Source organism: Amphiura filiformis, chromosome 13 (genome assembly GCF_039555335.1).
Source record: "Amphiura filiformis chromosome 13, Afil_fr2py, whole genome shotgun sequence".
NCBI classification, from domain to species: domain Eukaryota; kingdom Metazoa; phylum Echinodermata; class Ophiuroidea; order Amphilepidida; family Amphiuridae; genus Amphiura; species Amphiura filiformis.
In genome coordinates, this window is record NC_092640.1 from 40,131,537 (window position 1) to 40,150,715 (window position 19,179).

Genomic DNA, 19,179 nt, shown 5'->3' on the forward strand with positions numbered 1-19,179 from the left:
GCTTTTAGACGAATCATTTGCCTCTCAGATGGAGAAGACAACAAATCCACATCAGCTCCTTTGACAATCGCAAAGAAATTGCAAGTAAGTACACAAAGCACGCTAGTCAGATTCTCATGAACTTGTTACAAAAAAAATCTCCCTTGATTAATGTTGGCAATGTTTTCTGTTTGTTCTTGTACCTGAGACTAAGCTAAAGTGCACCAAATATAATTAACAAAATGTTTCTGTATTAGTAATACTAAGGAGAAGTACTGTTATAGTACAAGTAGATAAAGAAACATATATAATTACTATTGTTTTATTTCCAATTAACATTTTATGACCAAACAAAAGGCCACTTTGTCTTCTCTCCTGTCCTTACATTTCTTACATAATCAATTGCACAGGAAGTAATTATTAATATTCAATTATGTTAATGTGTTAATAATGTTAATTATTAACTCTAACTCTATTCTGAGAGAAGATAACTAGTTTATCATATAGCATTTATAATAAACTTGGTTATATAACTCTGATGAAAGAAATAGCTTTCAGAATGTTATATTCTGAATTTGATAAGAACAAATTTATACATACGTTACATGTTCCATGGATTTGTTGGAAACCTAAATAAATAAGCAACCACCATCACTCCTCCATTATCGTAGAAAGGCAATATTGCAATGGTTTATAAAATAACTGGGGAAAAGTGACACAAAATGCTACATAAATAATTCAAATTCTTCAAATTCCATAAATGGTATATTAATATTTGGAGAAAAAAGTGCATTTGTTTGCAAATTACCTTCCGCAATCCTTTTTAGGAAATCAACAAAACCAAAACAGATAAAAAGTTATAAAATTTGCACCATTGTGTCCCAACAAAGCTTAATTTGCAGTCTTACTGATATTTAGTAAAATAAAAACCATGATTATTGATTGCATTAAACCACTAGGTTGTAATGTAATGCAATGTTCAGTACAATATTATTATGTCATCCAAATAATGGCTGAATTGTAATGTGCTCCCCGGCTGCATCGATTATAATTAAGGACAGAGATAAAAAGAATTTATCGCGTCTATCTGGTGCTGATCGGAGAAAAGGAATAGCAACAAATGGCGAAAAACGGTACTTTTACAAGGCAAAAAGCAGCTTTAATATGGTGCCTTCGCGAATGAAAGTTTCCTACTATAAAGACCTAACTTTTGAGATGGTTTGCATGTTTGAAGGTGCAAAATTAACAATAAGGCGCCCGGTTATACCGCCGCGTTCAGCAAGTCATCATCACGACACTTGTAAACAAACCGTGCTCGAGTTTGATTGACAGATGACGTCAAACGCGATATATTCTTTTTATCTCTGTCTTTCATAATAAGAGCTAGTTTATATGCATGCATGCAAGATAACATAATGGTATATGGCAATGCTGCTAAATTCAAAATGGCCGGGTTACCATGGACACCGTCTGGGTATCACTCACACAAGGAAACAAGAATTAATATATAACCACTGATATTTTTGTAAAATAAATTTTCTTTCAGTCACAGAAAATCATTCTCGATGCAGTTGATATTGGAACCAAACAAGTCCAAACTATAAAGGGCCTCTGCAGTGCTTCTGGTATGTTTTTTTACAGCGATATTCATGAAAACATTGAATGAGACCTTTCTCAAGATAAAATGGCTGTGAATCAACTTTACACTTTACTTTTCTGGCATCTTGGACCACTCAGAATAAAAATATATATTTATATTTGAATTTTACCGATTGGTTACTTCAAATCAGAATTCCAAGCTCTTAGATCAGTTCCCAGATTTTACTTGGCCACCCACAATATTATTTCTTCCCTTTTCTGCTGGCTTATGGAACCAGGATATACAAATCGACATCTTGGTGACAACCTGTCAGCACTACCTAGTAAACGCCTACAAAAAGTACTTACTCCCCCTTTTTATTACTAGATAAAACTCAAAATCTATTATTAAAAAAACTGAAATAGCAAAAACAGATTAATTCTCAAATTTTGATACCTCATTTGTTTGGATAGATCAAAGTTTGTAGCCATGGTTACTCCTTAAATAAAAAGTTACACTAAAAAGCCACTCAAGTCAGTGTACCATTTCATTCTCTACATGACTGGTCAAGGATTACCCGCGGTGACCAGCGACGACCAGGCACTCTAGCAACAAAAGCAACATTTTCAATGGGTTTAGGTGCAACTTTTGAATATATAGGGGTCTTTTTTAATTCAACGGGTCATCATGACAACAAATTTTGGGCTATTAAGACAAATGAGACATCAAACTTGGCAAAACAATACTGGGTTTTCTTTTGCTATTTCAGTTTCAAAGTTTGATGCATAGACTTTGAGTTATTATCTCGTAGATGTTTATTTAAAATAGATAACTGCTGCTAATGTCTGGATAGATTGTATATGGTCTTGGTTTACAATACAGCTTTTTTTTGTAGTACTCAGTTCAGATATGAAAAGTTAAAATTTCTGATGCTTGATTATTTTCATATGAACACTGAAATCCCTTTCAGGTTGTGTATGGGTGATTTTTGTACTTGCATAATTATGAAGAGGTCACATAAAATGAAAGTACGATTTGATCCATTTAACATCCATGTGCAACTTGTTTTTTGAGGTGTCGATTTTGAGATCTTGTAATCTGAAAGGTACAATGGAAAACATGTTAGTCTTATCATTTTCTGCAATTTTTGATGATTTGATTGTTGTAGATTTGGCTTACCCTGTATGTTAACATGTGTTTTTTACTTATTTGTTTGTTTCAATTAAAACCACAGGTGGATATTGTTTCCGCCCCATCAACATAGTCGAAGCAAGCAAGATATTTGAGTTGGAGACGATGTTGTCACTGACAGCTCGGGAAGAAAGATCTCATCAACAGGTCAAAAATTTGGTAAGCATAATTATGTCGGATTAAATATGGGATATTTGCTATTCCATGGAGAGGGTAAAACAGTCTTAATTTTTTTTGTATGGAAAACCATTCTGTCCTTTTATTTTCTGTTCTGTGTATTTTCATTGATTCTGTTCAGTCGGATTTGCAGAGGTTGTCGACCAAACCATATGATGACCATCCAAAGCGTAGACTGCCAGCTGAAGTCAAAGACCCAGTTACAAGCACTGATTCGTGAGTTGATAATATGCAGACAGCAAAAGCATTCAGGTACCGGTTATTTTCACCCTGTATATCCTAAACAAAAAGACATATATATATCAAAATTAGGACTAGCCAGTAGATACATCTTTTAGCTCAGATTCAAGACCTCATTGGTTGAAATCGATCAAGAAATAAAAACACAGTGGTCCAAAATCTGAAGGAACATGCTAATTCAAAAGTGGCAGATTGCCCTATTGATTTGTACATTGTACACAATATCATTCTTGAACAAGAGAACTAGCGCTGTGCTTTCCATTGGTTATAACATTAAATTTCAACTTTTGATTTCATTTCCTTCGGTTTTCGATCTGCGTTTCTTTAAATCAGAGTTAAAGGGTACAGGTATTGGCCTTTGGAAGCCAAATTTTCATCTTCACTTGTCAATATTTCGTCCTATTTTGGGAGGTGTGAGGCAAAGCCAAATCATATTTTTTATACTTTACTCGCCTCCGTCCTCATTTAGCCTCTGAAAATTTCTGTGGGGCAATTTTTACCCCGGTCCTCCTGGCTATGCCACTGTTGGCTGCTGGTTTTAATTTTGCCATATTTAGGATATACAGGGGTAAACATAACTGGTACTTTAATTCTCAATTTGCTGTCTGTAGTTCTCATTGCCATTAAAGGTATAATATGTATTTGAAATCCACACTCCTGTGGAAGCTTTTAGAGCTAAAGTCTTCCACACAGGGAGAATAGACAACTTGATAATGACCCTTTTGACATGCTCCATTTGTGGAAGATAATTATGTATAATAAAAAAGCATATGGGGAATATGGTTTTTCGGCTGCGGAGCAGGCGACCATAAGTTTCCTCCAACAATGTATTTCCAGAGAAAGAGAAGCCATTTTTGTCAAAAATAGCACATTTGACCACACATTATAAATAAACTAAAACATTTACAGCTGGTTTTATGAGCTGGAAGTTTGTGTTCTACTACTATTCCAAAAGGCAGCACTCTCCATACTTTAAATCCTGAGAAAATTTAAAAATACAAGAATTCCTCATTTCAGCATCTTATTTCCCTTCATAAATCAAGTGCGCGATATCATGTGTTGTTTCAAAGACAAAGGTACAATGTTTATGTGATCATAGAGAAATGCCTTGAAAATAATCCATATATGGGGTCACAAGACAACTTTCATTTCTTACTGACCGTCCCTCGTATATGTATATATATATGTTTATATATATATATATGTATGTCCTTTGCAAATGGGGGCACAATGGACCATTATGAAGGACATACTTCTGGATTGTACAGGTGCTCGGCAAACAGAGAACATCAACTCAGCAGCCAGGATGTCTCGAAACTACCAACTTATTTCATGGTAGCAGGTCACAAATATCTTTTTCATAGAAATTCAAATATTTAACTAGATAAAACAGCTCTATTTACAATGAGTGTGAATTTCAGATGGGGCTACCTGAGTGGATGACTCCCATTTGAAATATATACTCCCCTTGTGTGAGAGATTAAGGTCATGTCTTCTATTTGGGGTGTATTAGTGTACTGAATAGCCAATTGTCAATTTGTCAAGCATTGACAAGATCAAGCAAACACCAGTAGGTAAATCTGTGTTTGCATTTCTTTAGCAACGGAACCAATTTGGACATTCTTTGGCCCTCACAGATTTAGTTCAAAAGGGGTTGGACCGAGCCAGAATTGCTAGGCTCCCTCTAACACCAACAGTTGCAGTTCGACAAAATAATTCCCACAAATGGACCAGACTATAATTATAAGTAATGCAATACACCAGCAACAGTGCAGATATTATACAATTGCAAACTGCATGGATTTCCCTAAACTACTTTCAAAACGTCTCTTCAGAGGCTTTTGCAAATATGCTCACCATATGAAACATATTAGATAGGGGTGCATGATGTTGTCGCCAATAGTCGTAGTTGCGACTATTAGCGGTAGTCGCGACTTGTAACGACTATATGACTTAATAGTGATAGTCGACTAATGACAACTATCTATTGTGTCCTCAAGAAACATTTTAATAGTATTAAAGACAACTATAATAATACATAGAATTTAGCAATTAATTGTTTGACATTAAGAAATGAAGAAATTGAAACCATCCTGATGAGCGGAAAAGGATTAAAACATCTTTCAAAAATGAACAGCAAGAAAACCAGAATAAGCAAAATGATACAAAAGGATGGCAGCATCACAACTGATAGAGAAGAAATTCTAGACGTATGTGCAGAATTTTACCAAGATCTGTACAGTTCAAAATCAAATCAGGACAAGACAGATACAAACTGTAAATCAACTGATCAAACTGACTTCCCAAGTATAACAGTAAGAGAAGTGGAATTGGCAGTGAAACAAATGAAAGACAACAAAGCTCCAGGCACTGATGACCTAACCAGCGACATCTTCAAAGTAGGCGGTGCAGAGATATGCATACAACTAGTCAGACTGTATAACAACATATTACATCAGAAAAAGATACCTAAAACCTGGAAAGAGGCTAAAGTTATACTGCTTCACAAGAACGGCGACAAAGCATATATCAAGAACTACAGACCAATAAGTTTACTGTCCCATGCGTACAAAATCTTCATAAGAATAATACAAAACCGCATCAAGAGAATACTGGATGAGAATCAACCAAGAGAACAGGCCGGATTCAGAGAGGGCTACTCAACTACAGATCATCTTCATACACTAAATCAATTAATAGAAAAGGCAAATGAATACCAGTTGAAGTATATAGACTACGAAAAAGCCTTTGACTCGGTAGAACACATATACCTATTCACAGCTTTAAGAAAGATTGGAGTAAACGAATGATATGTACAAATCATGGCGGATATATACACAGATGCAACAGCCATAATTCATCTTGAAAATGATGTATCCAAACCAATACACATCAAAAGAGGTGTAAGACAGGGTGATACAAATTTCTCCGAAAATCTTCACAGCCGCCATGGAAGAAGTGTTCAAGAATTTATACCTACAACCGAGAGGATTCAACATTGACGGATATTATCTAACAGACCTGAGATTTGCTGACGATGTTGCATTAACAGCTGCATCAGTTGAGGATATGGAGGTGCAACTAAACAGTTTGAACAAGGAGAGTAAGAAGATAGGACTGGATATACACAAGGGGAAGACCAAATTCATGACAAATTACCAGACAAACAAGTCCATTGAAGTAGTGAATGAGCAGATAGAACATGTAGAAAGTTATATGTATCTAGGCCAGACAGTAAAGATGGAAGACAACACGATTGAAGAAGTCATGCTAAGAATAAAGGCTGGCTGTAGTTGCTTTGGCAGACACAAACAAATCCTATGTGACAAAAGATTGCCAATGAGACTGAGGACGAGAGTCTTCAACCAGTGTGTATTACCTACAATGACCTATGGTTGTGAAACCTGGACAACAACCAAGTTTTTAGAACAAAAACTCAAGGTAGCACAGCATGCTATGGAGAGGAAAATGCTACATATCACCATACGTGACAAAGTAAAAAATGTGGAAATTAGGGACAAAACAAATGCCAAAGATATCGTGGAAAAGATCAAAGAGGCAAAGTGGAGATGGGCGGGACACATAGCTCGTAAAGACGACAATAGATGGACAAAGAGGTTAACGGAATGGCAGCCAAGAACAGGAAAGAGAAGAAGGAGAAGACAAAAACGAAGATGGCGTGATGATCTCACATCCTATTTGGGTACAACCTGGGCAAGAGAAGCACAGAACAGAAGTAAATGGAAGCTACTTGAGGAGGGCTACATCCGACAGTGGGTGACACAGCCTGTGAGGTGAGGTGAGGTGTTTGACATCCGTACAAATGTTACTGAAATATTTTATGGCAAGTTTATTCGTAGGCAACAGTTGTATTTGTCCTGTCTCGTTATCGTCGGTTGCATTCGCATTGCCACATTTGTCGAGAGTTAGATTAATCCCTCAGTCCATCGAGATACATGTGTTGATTTGTGAATTTTGGGCATGAAAGTTAAATTGAATTTTTGCTCAAAATTTGACTTCTGACAAGTCGACTAGTCATGACTATTTGGTGTCGACTACTAAAAAAGCTGAAGGTTTGGAACCATAATTTTAGACTTGACTTTGGACTGGATTATAAATGTTAATGATAGGGGTCATGATCCACCTTTTACTGGACATAATATACTGAGGTGACTCAACACAAACGTGGGTAACCATACGCATGACTCAATGTTTCGACGACCCGTTTGCAATAATTTTTAATCAAATTTACCTCTCGTTTTCATCATGCAAAATCGAGGAAATTGTGTAAAAACAACAACTTTTTTGTGGTTTTCAATGACTATAGAATTTCAAATACCCTTTTTACTGACACTTACAGGAAGGTATGGACATAGAATTAATTATTCCCGTCTCCACTACAGAGATAGTAGAGCTAGACTCTCTCTCAAATGGAAAAGCCTATATTCATGATATATAACTGGGTAAATTCATGCATTAATGTTGCAGATCTATTCAAGTTGCCGCCAAAAAAGGTCAATCTGCAATGGCTACTCGCTCGTCGGTGTATCGTGTTATGCAAGAGATGACTAAAATTCACCGAAAACCTCATCCAGCATTTAAGATATTGCCTGCAGAAAACAAGTAAGAATTCATTCCCAAATGTATATGTGTATGTGTAGTTAGCAAATTAGATTTGAACTGTCATTCAACACAAATATATATTGAGATAACCAAGAAAATTTTAAAACTTTCAACGGAAACTGAAGGCAAATAAATAAATATTTACCTGCTAATATTTTCGGTAACTAACTGTTACCATCCTCAGGCAGTAGTGACTGGCTGACTGTCTTCTTCACACTTGGATGATTTTGGTGTTTCTAGAAGACAGTCGTAAATTCTCGGAAGATCCCGGCCCCGTCTCTGTTGAGCTTGACTTGTTTTTCCTGTCTGATGGCTATGGACTCCTTTATCTTGCGATTTAGGAACTTGCTTTCCTTCTTAACAATCTTGATATTGGGGGAGTCCAATTTGTGACCTGTGTTCTTAAGATGTTCTGCGACAGCAGAACTCTTGACTGCACTTTTGCTTTGTGACGTGACGATCACCCAAAGCCCGTGCAGTCTCACCGATGTACACACTCTCATAGTCAAGCTCAACTTCAGAGACGGGGGCCGGGATCTTCCGAGAATTTACGACTGTCTTCTAGAAACACCAAAATCATCCAAGTGTGAAGAAGACAGTCAGCCAGTCATTACTGCCTGAGGATGGTAACAGTTAGTTACCGAAAATATTAGCAGGTAAATATTTATTTATTTGCCTTCAGTTTCCGTTGAAAGTTTTAAATTTTTCTTGGTTATTTTAACTACCGGAACGTATGAGCCTACATAGCCATATATTGAGATATTTACCTCAATATATTCATGCTTTCGCTGAAGGTGAACAACCTCAATATAACTTTGATTTGTCTTTACTTTGATTCAGAGTGGTTGAATTATAAGAAACTTGACTTGGATTCCTGAAATTGGATAGCTATAACATTATCAGCTTTAATTCTTTATGCAATTATGTTGCACTTTTCAAACAACCAGGAAAGACATATTGTGGGATAAGCTTTTACGACGGGAATTCATAACAATTAGTGGCTTTTTAGCGGGTTCGCTACTGACAGTTCTAAACTTGTCCAACGGCGAACCCGCTAAAAGCCCACGAATAGGAAATACGTGATTAAGTGATGAGTTTGGAGCTTCTTATTTTTCATACAATGTAATAGATATTATGTTTAATGATTTTAAGTTTTTATTTAAAGTTAAAACTTTTGCGCTCATTATGTATCACAATATTTGAAACAACAGTTTTTAAAGAAAACGTTGGTTTCTGCAATTGCAATCTGCTTTTATTCTTTATGCTGTGCAATTATATTTTATATTAACTTTCCAAAGAACAATTGAACCAAGGATGACAATGATCAAGTGTTTGCAGCTTTAGATGTGATTTTTTTTATATCATGCAACATTATGTTGATGTTTTAAAAGATTAAAATTTTGCATTACCATTTTTTGGAAATATTCTAAAAATATCAAAGATGTGGGAAAAATTTAACCTTTTAGCCTGCTGGAATTCTTTATGCGATAACTCTTTATGCAATAAATATATTAACATTAACGAAAAAGATATTTACCCAACATCAGCTTCATGCAACCTTTCATTTTTAATATTGTGCAGTATTTTCAAATTTGAACAAAACCTAATTAAGTGTCTAACAAGGAACAGATTGTTTAAAAAGAACGAAAAGTATTTCACCGAACAGAATATAAATGACATGTTAACCATTAGTGCGCATTGTGTTTGGTGATATTTCCATATCAATGTGTAAGTGCTCTTTAGCAAAGTCATAGTTCATTGAATTTACAACCGTGCCTCAGCTGGACAAAACAGGCGAAAATGGTAGCTTTTTGCAAAAGATTTGCATTTTTAAAGAGAATTGGTTATTCCTCATTGAAATGAAGTTAGTATATGGACAATATAAGTGTGCTCTTTCATTTAATGACATTTGAAAAATGCTGTAAGGAACACTTGAGGTTGTGACTTTTAAAACCTACATTTTGGTCAAAATTGTGCATGGATAGGTCGGTTTCAACAGATTTACCACATTCGCCTTGCTATAAACATTGAATTGCGTTATCTGTTGACGTAATGAAAAAAAGTGTTTTAGGGGGAAGTGTTAGCTTTTGTTCGATATAGAAAAAATTCTGATTGGATGAAGGGAACACTTGAGGTTTTGACAAAAACGGATCACAGATGCCTATTTTCCACCAGATCTTACACAGCTCTTATGATGCTATGCACTCAACCGTGTAGTATAAACACAGACTGCGTAGAGGCTAGACATGCTGTGCTTGGAAATACCTGTGTACTCGGGTGTATCGAGGTGCAAACTGTGCGTAGATGCATTTATAAGAGAATCGTTTTGTAGCCAAATCTTTTCATATGTTTCAAACTTGGAATGAAGTGAATTGACGCATGTGTTATCTCATCGTTCATTTCTTCGCAATCAGTCAAACGATTCAAATAAAATTAGCGTATAAGATTCAGAATAAGATTGGCTACACATTTTTTTAAATATTATTGGATTATAATGCCTATTTCTTGACTTATGTCATTATTCATTCAACCGGTATTTTTGTTTCCGGGACACCCTGAATGTATGTTATAATTCAATTTTTTTGTTTCAGATATATCAATAGGTCTTATAATATCAATTGAGAGTGTGCTAACATTGAGCTATACATGTACATGTAAAGTTATTTTGGTTCTCAGTTTAGAAAAACAATGCCTTTTATATACTGGCATAAATGTCCAAATGATGAAAAAAACAAGTTAAATGTAACATCAATTGCTTTATTACCCACCTTTTTATCATTTTAAACAGTGCCTTTTTCTGGCGGATATTCATGACTGGACCAACTGGAACACCGTATGAGAATGGTGTATTTTCACTTTTCGCCGAGTTTCCTGATAATTATCCAGCAGTTCCACCAGTAGTACGTTTCATCACACCAGTATCCTTTGGTATTATTTTAGTCTGTGAAGCTCAAGGACAGAGATGTACTGACTGGGGGCAGTGACAAGTTTTCCACTGGCTCGAACAAAATCATGACCAAATGTGCAGATCCTTTGGCCCGGTTTCAGTCCACAATCTTAATTTGGACCCATTTTAGCATTAAAATTGCAAATTTGGCATGCTTCACACGCATTTGTCCCAGTAATTTTAGTAGCGGGTCAATGGGACGCTTTGAAATTTTTGCCCCTCTTGGCTCGACGGCCCTTTTTTTTTTTTTTACAATCTTCGTCAAATTTTGCCCCCCCCCAACAGTTGCCTTTCCCAACTTTGCCCAGTCTGAAAGAGTCCTGGCTGCCACTGAAAAGCTGTTAATTAGTTTAAGTAAGTGACCTATATGTCAGCGTTGCTTATCCTAGATGTTAAATTTGTTATGTTTGGAAGATGGGAGGTGAGAACTTGATGCAATTAATGTTTTTGGTTACGTAATCTTTAACAAAAATTTAGATTCATCATTGCAATATCAACAGCGTTGGTCGGATCTGTCACAGCATATTTGACCGTGATTACAGTTCAGGCATCAACATCTACAAGATATTGAGTGCCATTTATGGGCTTCTTATGACTCCAGAACCGGATGACCCACTCGACACGTAGGTATAGGTTGCTTGAATATTAAATCTGAGTGTTTATGAGCTGACCTGCTTTTAACAGATGAGGCCTATATAAATAGGTTCTATAATTCGGCTGTTTCTCAAAATTAAACGAGTGGTTTATCAACTAGGAAAGTATATACATACTAATTGCTCTGCCTATAATTGTGGTCGAAATAACAATGATAAACTGTATTTAAAATATTTATGCCCCAATTGTTGAAAAGACTCCAATAAACCGCTTATATGTCGTTATGAGTTTCACAGTTTGACAGCCGAATCCGATTAATCTTTTGTTACATTCATGTTATGCATTGAACAAGGCGAACAAGTATCAATGCTTTAGCTACAGAGGGCAGCATGTCATTTTTTTAACAGTGATCAACTGTACTGCTCTGCACCGTTAGCTAACCCTGTATGCCGCCCTTTTCCGTTTATCACCCTGAACATGACAAAACATGAATTTAACAAAAGACAAATCTGCATTTGGCTGTCTGTCAAACTCAACATATGATTTCGTGCTCTGAAATGTCTGTGAAAGTTAATTATTTTAAATACTCTTTATAAGGGCATTTAGAAAAATAACAACCATGAATCTGATAGAGCGAACCATGTTCTTTGACATTTTATTTCTTGCATCGTGTGTCCCAGTATTTAAGAAATAAAGGGTTAAGCATTATCCTTGACACTCCCAAATAATGTGTCCTAGGCAGCACACGTAAATAATGGGCGAGGCACAGCCAAACCCATTTAATATTCAAGCATTTGTACTGTCAATCTTGTGAAGTATCCAAAGTATGTTGTTTAATAACTGTCACTTTCAAATCTGTGGAATTTTTGTGACAAGATAGTCCTGTATAAATCCTTCACTGATCACATGCCTGTCACATTTGCATCCGGGAGGCCTTATTCTTTCCAGGATACTTTTGTCTGTCTCCCAAAACCATAATTATTTTATTGTTGTAGACTTCTGTTTTTGAAATACTCAGCCCAATTTTGTGGGAGAGCGCCCGGTAAATGGGCAAAGTAATCCAGAAGTGTCTAACAGGAGACTTTGGGATACTTCACAAGATTAAGGTTTCGGGATGTCTCCCGAAGATCTCCGACAGATTTCCTGAAACCTTTTCGTTTTGCTATGAGCGCTGTTTACTATTTTATTGGTCAACCTTGTCAGTCGTGTCTACTTTAAACTTTTTTGTGTGTCCGTCAATAAAAAAATATTTGTTATATCGAGTTATAGAGATTATACATTTCCTTTGGAGGCCTGCGGATCGAGGATTACGTAATGGTCAATTCAGCGGTATGCATGAATTGTGTACAGCGTGGTGTGATCAAGGCATTGATTGTTGCCAGCACCGAGGACTACGGACGTCTAATTTCCAGCGCTGTACTTAGTGTACACCTTTTGGTCAAATTGTATAAGGATGGCGTATTTAGTTCAGATAAAACAGATATGAGCCTAGTAAAAATATTACTATCAAGCTTGTTGTAGGCCAAGTTGGAATCGGGGTTTGAAAAGTACCTATGGTATGTATGGCGGTTGCTTGTGAGACCTGGTAAGATGTTTTTGATTGACAAGAAGTAACAGATGTAAGGAGGTAGGTGATTTATTCCTCATAATACATAGGCCTTGGAGGCCTATGGGGCTATGGATAGGCCTTACTGAAATGACTCATGGCCAGTACATTGGATGTGAATTGCATAGGAGTTGTAGGAGTTGATATCAACATTTAGGATGGTATCAAACATAAATGGTGGTTATACACCATGTCTATTATCAGTATAGTAATTGTCGCCATCCCTGGGTCGCCAATTTCTGGCATGAACGGTTTTATGTGGTCTCCATCACAGCCGGATTTTCTGTCGTTATCTTTACGATGGGCTACATTTAGTCTGGGTACAAGACTGCTTAGTGAAAGCATTGTGATTGTATATTGATTGATCAGATAAATAAATAGGCATCATTATCATATCGTGTGATCGATGCGGGTACTTAATATCATATGGTTTTGCTTTCATTTGATTTTGGGGTTCTAACCCGGGGTTCTAATTGTACGCGACTCGCTTGACGAGGTCTCCAAATCATTATGGATAAAGTATAAAACAATAGATAATACCTGTGTACGTTTTTAATAAATTCTTGTTATACGGTATCTTCTAATAATTGTTATATCATATTATGACATAAATGCGGTTGTGCTGTCAGGCAGAGAGGTTGTTCTCGTTACCCCTTTTATCATGATCATACATAGGTTTCAATCTCGACTGCGATAGAGTAGTAGTCATAATAGAGATTGTAGATTGGTTTAATGGTATTGACATCTCGATTTCTTGCAAGCTTTTGTCATACTTTTAGTACGTTACATGATTAATTTTGCCGTTGGAAACGCACCGATATATTTTTCTCGCGCAAGTATTGATTTTCGCATGTATTAATTTTCAAAATTTCTAAATTAAGATTTGATCCAGAATAACACCTGGCTTACGATTGATTAGTTTCATACCAGTTTGAAGCTCGATGGATTGCGAGATTGAGATCAAGAAGGGCCGTTATTCAGAACGCTGCACATGTCAGGGAACGCTGCTTTATCATGTCAGCTTGCATGGCTGTGTTCAGTTTGGCCTTTCGTTGGCCTTGGGCCTCAAAGCGGGCACTTTAATATAAGAATGTTAATTAGAAGTAGAATGCAAATTCATACTGATTTATATGCTTATGGTAATGTCGCATAAGAATGTAGGTACTTATTAAGCCTATATGCTTCAGGATGTTTTCAAAATTTTCGTCATTTTCGGTTTTTGCTTAGGATAGACGATTACCAGTGTTGTTAGGCTATTTAGGAGGAATTCCATATCGGCCTTTATGAGATCATTCCTCTCACGTGGTTTCATTGAGGCATATAGGAGCTTTTCCATGGGCGTGAGCATTGTCGCCCTACCACGAACGTGGTCTTAAAAATTTCGAGTAAATAAGAAATTAATGAGCTTGGCATGAATATGTTTGTTATGTGGAATATATATGGATTTGTATTACCATGGGAGTATTCCTACAGGAAAATGTAGATTCGCATAATTTCTGAGGTTTGCAGAGGCTAGAGCTTTCTGATCTTGGGAGCATTCCCGTGGATGAGTAAAGTACTTACTATGGGTAAAGGCAGCTTCCCAGGGACGTATTGGAGATTTCTCACGGAATGTATGTGAGGATGTGCATGCTTGGTAGCAGACGCATGATTATATATGGGAGATTTCCATGAACGTACATGAGTGTATATGGGAGCATTCCCATGAAGGTGTATGGGAGCATTCCATGGACGTGTATGGGAGCATTCACATGATTGTGTATGGGAGCATTCCCTTGAATGAGTTTGGGAGCAATTTATGTTTATCATGAATGTGCGGTGTCTCGGTTTGGCATCTGATAAGCTCTATCTGGAACATCACGCAGAGTGTATGTGAGCATTTCTATAAATGTATATGGGAGCTTTTGAATATTAAGTGTATGGGAGAATTCACATGAATGTGTCTGGGAACATTCCATGAATGTCTATAGGAGCATTCCCATGAATTTGGTATACATAGGAGCATTCTCATGGGAGAGTCTATGGGAGAGCATTCCAATGAACGAGTACATTGTATGGGAGCATTCCCATGAACGTGCATGGGAGCATTTACATAATGCGTACGGGAGTTTTTCCATGAATGTGTATTGGAGCATTGGGATGAATGTGTATGGGATCGAGTATCTCGTGGATGGGAGCATCCCATGGGTGCATATATGGGAGCATCACATGGGTTTGTATGGGAGTTTTTCCCATGGATGTGGATGGGAGTATTCTCATGGATCCTGGCTGTAGATGTGTATGGGAGCAAGGTCCCAAAGGTTGCGTATAACATAACATTATTTTATAGGAGCATTCCCATATGGATGTGTCACAGGAGCAGTATCATCGATGTGTATGGAATTTCCTATTGAGGTGTATGGAGCAAAGGAGGATGTATAGGCATATCTGGGTTCATACACACAGAGGATGTGTTTAATGGAATTTGATCATTCCCATTAAAGTTCCGGTTGGTTTGGTTTTTTCTGAGCAGAATGGATGATAGAGTATAGAAGGAAGCATTCCTTCAGATTTATACTGGAGCTTTCCATTGATAAAGGACAGTCTCATGGATATGAAAGATCTCTGTTGGAGCTTTTCCATGGACGTGGCAATGCAAAAGTATTTACATGACATGGATCGTGGACAATAGTAAATGTAGGTTCTAATAGACCATAGACTAAATCAATTGATTTGTCCCTCAGCCGGTTAAACTAGGGCTAATATCTCGATATTTGGTGACTTAATGAACTTTACTCCGTAGCGGGTAGTCTTGGGTACACCTCATCATGATCATAATAGACGGAGATGAGCAAGCTAAGCATTTATAGCAATGTGTTCTATACCATCATTGTGTCGTCATGAAAGATTTTGGAAGTGCATCACTTGTAGGGGTAAACGGATGAAATGGATTATACTGTATTACCAGCGGCATGGATTTGGGATATGGATACGCATTTCCACAGCATTACCTTCATGATTAGGATATTTACATGCATGTTGTATTGTTAGCAGTGAATATGTGTGTCTTCGAAGACATGCTGGGTTTCTGCTTATTATTATCAAAGATCATGAAGATCATGGAAGGTAGAAATTCGTAAGTTTCGTGCATGGGATAAGTGAGTGTATTGGAGATGGATATTCGAGTCTGTTCATGTTTTTTGACATTTATGATATGTACAGTCTCACCAAGTTGGTTTTTTGAGATTTCTATATAGGCGTTCTCCATGTTCACGAGGTATTCCCAGCTGAGTAGATGTTAACGTATTCCTTAAAGAATACATTATAGGTACGGTGTTTTGGTTTGTTTTTCAAGATTCAGTAATTGGATTATTCCTGAAGACAGATGTGAGCATTTCGGAGAGTATGCTCATTATATTATTCATGGATGTCCATTTTTGTTTGCTTATGCATAGTTATAGTACATGTAGTATGCACGACTGAGCTAGATTTACGTTTACTATATATGTCTACAGGTATTTTTCTATATATATCTTAAGGATATCGTATGTGACAAGGGCAGTGTTTTGTGAAAGTAAAATGTCAGAAGAATTTATTTTATTCATAGAAGCACTTGGATCTGAATATCCACATATTTAGTTGCGGTTCTGCTCTTCATATTAGGCATATATGTGTTCATGTTTCACCAGTAACTAGTATTTCAGTAAGTAAATTTGTGAGATGCGCCAAAATTCATCAGACGTTGCATCTGCCTTTGTGACTACACTCAAGGCAGTAATAAGCTACAATAGCTTCTTGTACTGAGTTATAGACCTTCTGCTGTTACACAAGTATCTGTGGCGTTCGGAGATCATGCACCTGTTGAAATTGTCAGTTTGGCAGAAGTGTTTGAGTTTCTTCGTTAGTGGTTCTTATTAAATGAGACCATAGGGTCTTTGATTAGACGAGATATTTACATATTTTTACAGAGAGTCAAAGTGACTTTATTGGTCCAAGCTCTGTACATTAGTGCAATGTTGTATGTTATAAATATGTTGGATGCTTACACCACAGATCTGTCCTTACACTAAACGCTGGTGATTTTCATGTACATGTATATAGTTAATATATATATATATAGGCATCTTTTATTTTAGCCAAAAGAGCATTGGTTTTACAGTCTCAGTACTGAGGTGGCAATTTATTTGGCGATTCAGGGCCGAGGGGGCCCGAGGTCCTGGGATCAGGACTAGGGGAAATGTTATTTGTTTTTGTTTTGACAATGTTTGAGGGCTGGTGCGAGCGGGGAAATAAGTACTAGTAGCATAATGTCTATATATAGGCCTATAGGAGTATCACATTCATCGAGGGACTTTGTAGCTCGGAATAAATTATTCCAGATTAGTTTGAGTTTGAGCTCAGCATAGAAATTATTCAGTGTGGACCGTTTGCCCGCCCGTTCTTTATATCTTGATAAGGGGTAGTTCGCGGCTGACGAACAATATTCCCCTGGTAAGATAAACTGTATCATTGTGTGTTTGTTTTGCAGGTTGATAGATCCTAGACAAGTAGGCGCAATTGGAAATGATTTATTTCCGATTGAGCTTGCGAATTAGGAAATAATATACATTTCCTTTGGAGGCCTGCGGATCGAGGATTACGTAATGGTCAATTCAGCGGTATGCATGAATTGTGTACAGCGTGGTGTGATCAAGGCATTGATTGTTGCCAGCACCGAGGACTACGGACGTCTAATTTTCCGTACGCTTATTAAAACTTGTGTTCAGTTATCTCTTTTTGGATTGTGTCCAACATGTCCAATGGCGTATGGCCTAGGCCCTATGGGACCTGCTTGATGATAATTGTGATAGCTTGGGTTGTGTCTGATCCGTGTCACAGTCCGTCCAGTAATTTGGGTAGATGGGAAATGTTTGATGCTGAGAATTCAGATAATTCGAATCCTCTGATTGTTAGGACTTTGGTTCCTTGTTATTCTTATTCGCATGGCATAGATTGATTTGTTTAAGTTTATGTTATAATAAACACATGTGACGTAAATGTTTTCTGCTTTATGCATAGAAATATTATCTATGTTGACAGGCGTTATATGGTTTAAGGCTATGCCTAAATTAGGCCTTCAATGAAGAAACGATTTCTTGAGCAGAGCATAGTGAAGGATAATTGGACCTAGCATATAGGTCTTGTTATACTATTCTTTATGAATCGCAGACCTATCAGTAGGTCTTCTAGCTTCTTACTAAGTTACACCCGTTATAGGTCTGACCGTCTCGATTTCCGTCCGTAGTTCGCGGCTGACGAACAATATTCCCCTGGTAAGATAAACTGTTTCATTGTGTGTTTGTTTTGCAGGTTGATAGATCCTAGAGAAGTAGGCGCAATTGGAAATGATTTATTTCCGATTGAGCTTGCGAATTAGGAAATAATGGAATAACCACCAATGTTTCTTTGTGTTTGTGCAGGGTCGTTGCCGAAGAATATCTTATGGATCCAACAGGGTACAATACAAAGGCTCAAGAAATGACAAGAAAACATGCTGCAAAACCACTTGCTGAATGCATACAGGTAATCATAATTAGGAAAAATATCATTCATACATCAAGCTAGAGATCTTTGGTCTAGAAAACCACAAGAAATCTTTCTAGTCTGGATTGGTTTCCTGTGTTTAATATAAATATAAATTTTAATTTTTCATGTTCTTTGTACAGGATAATATAAAGACGTCTCCCTTCTCACATGAGCTTTTGCTGATGTAAAATAATAGTGGATGAGCCAGATAGGGTGCCATTTACCATCTGGGGGCGAAGCCCGCAGGGGCACTCAACTGTCCATTTCGTAGGGGTGTGTGGTGCTGAGCATCAAAATTTTGGAACCGAAAACTTCTGCCAAAATAAGGGATGCTGAACTGAAATGTACACATATTTTGGACCTATTCATAATGAACTCAAATTGGGCCAAGATAGTGGTTGTGGGGCTATTCAAATTTTCTAAATTTCCCATTATGGCTAAAAAAATTTGGGAGTCTTACGCAAATGGGGCTAAAGAGCATGATCCCTAAATCCCTTTGGAACTGCCACCTATCATGCCTATAGGCCAGGGAATCGGACCATTGAATTGACTGCCACACATACCCATACATATTATACACAAACTTTTCATGTCAGTATCCCAACTCCTGATGCTTCCAACCATTTATATAGTATGGTAAAAATTCAGTCTGCTTAGCTTTTGACAACTTTTCAAGTTGCTTGACTTGAAAATGGAGAA

The 19,179-nt window shown here is 37.1% G+C and overlaps 1 protein-coding gene across 1 annotated transcript in view; it reads left to right on the top strand.

Annotated features, from left to right (window-relative positions):
* Window positions 1-19,179, top strand: part of LOC140167655 (uncharacterized) — a 57,726-nt gene that overhangs the window by 33,300 nt on the left and 5,247 nt on the right. Inside the window, exons 19-26 of the mRNA XM_072190952.1 lie at window positions 9-84; window positions 1,526-1,604; window positions 2,793-2,908; window positions 3,048-3,142; window positions 7,655-7,789; window positions 10,578-10,707; window positions 11,214-11,359; window positions 18,375-18,477. Coding sequence (XP_072047053.1) covers window positions 9-84; window positions 1,526-1,604; window positions 2,793-2,908; window positions 3,048-3,142; window positions 7,655-7,789; window positions 10,578-10,707; window positions 11,214-11,359; window positions 18,375-18,477 — 880 coding nt within the window. The remainder of the gene's footprint in view (window positions 1-8; window positions 85-1,525; window positions 1,605-2,792; window positions 2,909-3,047; window positions 3,143-7,654; window positions 7,790-10,577; window positions 10,708-11,213; window positions 11,360-18,374; window positions 18,478-19,179) is intronic.